The sequence below is a fragment of the Penaeus japonicus genome, unplaced genomic scaffold (assembly GCF_977035675.1).
Source record: "Penaeus japonicus unplaced genomic scaffold, GWHDUDI00000001_assembly GWHDUDI00000037, whole genome shotgun sequence".
Classification (NCBI taxonomy): domain Eukaryota; kingdom Metazoa; phylum Arthropoda; class Malacostraca; order Decapoda; family Penaeidae; genus Penaeus; species Penaeus japonicus.
In genome coordinates this window covers 2,423,962-2,428,961 of record NW_028234439.1, presented here as the reverse complement: position 1 = coordinate 2,428,961, position 5,000 = coordinate 2,423,962, and the positions used below count along the sequence as shown (strand labels likewise).

The window sequence follows — 5,000 nt, the reverse complement described above, 5'->3', positions numbered from 1 at the left end:
GGACTGTGGGGTGCCCGCTGGGATCTCGAGACACATGATATACCAGAATTCAGAAAAACGCTTATTGGGATCAGAGACACAATGATTAAACAAGCTAAAGGGAAGTTTAAAAAGGGCCTTGATCAACAAATCTTCAAGGTAGGTTGTGTTTAGCTTTTTATAAAGCCTTTTTTAAATACATAAGTTTATAGACAGATAGATACTAGAATTACGTGTGTGTGTGTGTGTGTTTGTGTGTGAGTGAGTGAGTGAGTGTGTGTGTTGTGGTATTTGTGTGTGGTGTGTGTGTGTATCAAAAAGTGCAAGTCTTCATTTTCATTGCTAAAGTAAATTAATACAACAGATACTTAGATTTGGATCAATAGGAAATAAATTTTCGCAAATTTAAAAGATAATTCCATTGGTACTAAATAAAGTAAATTAAACGAATATAAACGACAACTTAAGAAGAAAAAAATAACAAAACGTACAAACATAATAGGAAGCAAAACCTATAACAACCATTTCCCTTTCCTCTTTTTCACTAAATTGCTCCTTCTGGCTTTGATTATTTTTTCCATATATTTAATCACACACTGGAACCCCTACCTACCTGGTTACGCCCCCCACCTTTTATTTCTCCCTCTAATTCTTCATTTTAGGTAGCTAGCTGCCATCTTAGTTCTTCCCCTGCTCATCTTCTTTAGAGAATCCAGATTCTCTACTTTATCTCTGTATTTGTATTGTACCTACATTCTTCACTCGTCTCTGTAAACACTAAAGGCAAATATATATATGAACTCATTCCTTAAAAACAATTTTTTCTTACTTAGCCTGGCCGTCACTCTTCTTCCCCAGAACTTCATAACAAGAACTGGATCCTTGTGTAGTTACTTTTCTTTTTATATATGTCTTCTCAACTCCTCAGGTATTCTTCTCTTCTTTTTCACCTTCGCGATCCACTATCTTAACATTATCTAAGCTTCTCTCTTTTTCAATTTTCTTCTATCGTCAGCTTCTCAAAGTCAGTAGTCTTTTCTTTTTTTTTTTGTCACCCTAACTAGCTTTCTGGGTATCCCAACTTTTATTGGCCAACCTGCTTTTTTCATTTTTTTTTTTTCATTTTTTTTTTCAATTGTCTGTAGACATTTGTACATGGTAATGTACTATCTCACTTACAGATTTAAGCTTATGGTCGGATTTTTCTGAATTCTGCATGGAACGAATCGACAGTTTGGGCGAACTTTGTGCTCGATTTCGATGTCAACTGGTATCGAGCATCTGGCAACCCTGATTATGGTAAAGAAAAGTAAACTATCGTATCCTTCACAGAAAGCGTTGTACCCGAAGACGAAAGGTGACGTCATGTCTCACGATAGCTTCTTTTGCAAGAAGTTTCCAGACGGTTTCAGACCCTTTCCGACCCAGCGAGTAAATGGCCAGTATTTAGGGAACTACATGTAAGTTAGATATTCTTATCTTGTACATCACACATGCTGTTAAATTGCCTAGACGATTGATGTTACATTGTAGTGTGCTTTTCGCTTGATGAAACGGGCATCAGACAGCTATTTCCATATTATCTAAGCAATTGATTATTTGAAGTTGATATGACAATGTGGTTGCAATGCAAAATAAATCATTCTTACCATTGTCTTATATGGAAATATTAATAAATCCGCGGGAAACAGGCATCAGATTTCTTATATAAGATTCACAATAACAGGAAAACTACTATACACTTCTAGAATTTGATAATTACTTTTATTCCACTGGAAAAAAAAAAGTTTTATTTTATCAGTTATTATATCAAATTTATTTAAAAACCTCCACAGCACACCATCGAAGCGCGGCGTTTTTACTGGAAATTAAGTGTTCGAGTTCGCCCCCCCACCTGCGTGACTTCGGTTTAATTAAGCGCAATGTTAGAAACCGTTCATTATATTCTGAATATCTGCGGATATGAATATAATTGTTTTTTCTAAAAACTGCAACATCAATCCTTTGCGAGCGATGTTTTTTTTTTTTTTTTATAATAATGTTTCTCGGTGTAAAATTATGTTTTTTTATGAATGGACTCACTGTATATTTTTTTATCGATTTTGATGCAGAAAAAATTATGATAAGGCATACCTATTGTACATATTTTCATCGCAAAATTAATTTTAGACTAACTTGTATATAAAAGGAAAATGTGCCCATTTCTCCTATTTATTTACATGTTTTAGATATGAACGCACATGAATCCAGAACAATTTTTAATTTGATTCGTAATGGCGGCAGTGTTGCCAAATACCCAACATACACACACACTTCACACCACACACACACACAACACACACAACACAAACCACACACACCCACACCAACCACACACACACACACAAACACACACACCACACACACACACACACACACACACACACACACACACAAACACACCCACACCACAACAAAACCCAACAAAAACAAACACACACACAACACACACACACACACACACCCATAACACATAAACACACACACAACACCACACACACACACACAAACACACATTCAACACACACACAAACAACACACACCACACACACAACACAAACACACACACACAACACACACTACACACACACACCACACACACACACATAATATATATATATATATATATATAATGAGAGAGAGAGAGAAAAAGAGAGAGGAAGAATAGAAGAGATATGAAGAGAGAAGAGAGAGAGAAAAGAGAGAATGAGAGAGAGAGAGAGAGAGAGAAAAGAGAAGAGAAAGAAAGAAGAGAGAGAGAGAGAGAGAGAGAGAAGAAGAGAGAGAGAGAAAGAAGCTAAACGCGAGCGCGGAGAGAGAGCGAGAGAGAGAGAGACGAGAGAGAGAGAAGAGAGAAGAGAGAGAGGAGAGGGAAAGAGAGAGAGCTAGAGGAGATTGAGAGGGCACGAAAGAGGAGAGGAGAGAGAGAGAAGAGAGTAGAAAGAAGAGAGCGAATAGAAAGAAGAGAGAGACGAAGAGCAGAGAGAGAGAGAGAGGAGGAGAGAGAGAGAGAAGAGAGAAAAGAGAGAGAGAGACGAAAGAGAGAGACGAGAGATATAAAGAGAGAGAGATCGAGAGAGAGAGAGAGATTGATTTTGATTTTGATATGTTCATTCATACTATATACATTGTATACACATGAATAGGCATAGAAACTATGCCTAAATGATTTGTTACTGTTCATGTTAGATTCTGAGAACTACATTTTTGGTAAAGTAGGACATTACTGGGGACCCTGTCAATCTATAAGCTATTGCAAGAGAGAGTGAGCGAGAGTGAGAGAGAGAGGGGGGGGGGGGGGCAGAGAGGGCAGTACAGACAGAGAGAGAGAGAAGAGTGTGAGAGAGAGAGTGAGAGAGAGAGGAGAGAGAAGACGAGAGAGAAGAGAGAGAGAGAGAGAAAGGAAAGACCGAGAGAGAGGACAGACCAGACAGACAAAATATTTGCCCACATAAATGTAGTGTTTTTGAGAAGATTTTTTCTCCACAGGTATTTCAGGCAAAACATTGTTTCTGCTCCTGTTGCTTGAAAGAACATTCAACCCCATGAGGTTCAACCGCCACAACCCCATGGCTTGTGAATGATGACAGGAGTGCCTTTCTATTTTATGACTCTCTGGCCCCAAAATATAAGATCTTGTGGAAACAGACATAAATTGTTAGAATAATTTTTTGGAAAATGTGTTTGTCCACTCATTCACAACAAAAATGGCTTTGAAAATTTCGTTTGATATTGGAAAAAATACTTAATTTTGTTTAGGCTTCTGGTGAGAGCCTTTTGTATGTTATGGGCTCATGAAAAGGGGGGACGCCAAGTTTCACATCATCTTTTATTCTTGGGTGGATGAATGTGAAACTTACGCACCCCTATGATTATTCATTTTCCAGGACTTTCTAATCACAGGCCAAACAAACCCAAAGAGGGTAGAGTAACACGCAATCAACTGCTTTCTTCTTCTTCAGACAAAAGTATTGATACCCTGGCTGGAAATGTGTGGCTGTACACTGACCCTCGAGGTCGGAGGAGGACGTCTCTGGCCCTCCTGCAAGATTATCCTCACGTCTATATCTGTGATGTCACCAAATTGCCAATCCCTCGGTTGTAGTGACGAACATACACAACATGGTGTGGCGAGCGCTTCCCCTTGGGGACGTGAAGATTCCGCTTTCTTCGTTCGGGAGATTCAGACTCCCTGTAAGTTGGACGATCTATTTAGGACCATGTTCGATGGCCATGTTTAGATGGCCATGCGTCGTGGTTACCATGATTCATTCATTTCAAACGTTAATAGCGGATATATGGCATTATCAAACATCTTTTTTGGAAAGTATGTATGTGCTATTTCATTTAGATTAATTCACCAACCTATATAAATACGTTAATTCTCTTTAAACTATATAACTCGTTAACCTTATTACATCTTGGTCAGCTCCTGGATCGAGTAGCGGAGGCAGTGAAGGAATGGATTTGGGAGGGGGAAGGAAACAAAAGCTTCCACTTGCTGAGGGTTCGATCCTTAACCACGGAATCCATTATGGGAGACTGTGGGGTGCCCGCTGGGATCTCAAGACACATGATATACCAGAATTCAGAAAAAACGCTTTCTTATTTGGATCAGAGACACAATGATTTAAACAAGCTGAAGGGAAGTTTAAAAAAGGGCCAGTTGACAACATATCTTCTGGTTTGTTGTGTTTAGCGTTTTTAACCAAGCCTTTTAAAATACAGAATTACATTCAGAGACGTAGATACCGTTACCGTGTGTGTGTGTGTGTGTGTTTGTGTGTGAGGTGAGTGAGTGAGTGTGTGTGTGTGTATTTGTGTGTTGTGTGTGTCGTGTGTTATCAAAAAGTGCAAGTCTTCATTTTCATTGCTAAAGTAAATTAATTACAACAGATACTTAGATTTTGGTCTATAGGAATTAAATTTCGCAAATTTATAGGATAATCCCCCATTGGTACTAAATAAAGTAATTTAAACGA

At 38.4% G+C, this 5,000-nt stretch overlaps 2 protein-coding genes across 5 annotated transcripts in view; both read left to right on the top strand.

Moving 5' to 3' along the window:
• The window catches only part of LOC122264572 (uncharacterized), an 18,727-nt gene extending 17,137 nt beyond the window's left edge, over positions 1–1,590 (top strand). For 3 of the 4 annotated variants that reach the window (XM_086532154.1, XM_086532152.1, XM_086532153.1), the window contains 2 exons: positions 1–138; positions 1,312–1,589. The exon at positions 1–138 is cut by the window's left edge and continues 102 nt beyond it. In XM_086532154.1, coding sequence (XP_086388280.1) covers positions 1–138; positions 1,312–1,443 — 270 coding nt within the window. In that variant the 3' untranslated portion in view covers positions 1,444–1,589. Of the gene's footprint in view, positions 139–1,311 lie in introns of all 4 variants that reach the window. The other variant, XM_086532155.1, reaches the window with a different exon arrangement.
• A 2,550-nt stretch (positions 1,591–4,140) lies between these two features.
• The window catches only part of LOC122246537 (uncharacterized), an 8,075-nt gene continuing 7,215 nt past the window's right edge, over positions 4,141–5,000 (top strand). The window contains exons 1-2 of the mRNA XM_086532170.1: positions 4,141–4,212; positions 4,448–4,702. Coding sequence (XP_086388296.1) covers positions 4,141–4,212; positions 4,448–4,702 — 327 coding nt within the window. The remainder of the gene's footprint in view (positions 4,213–4,447; positions 4,703–5,000) is intronic.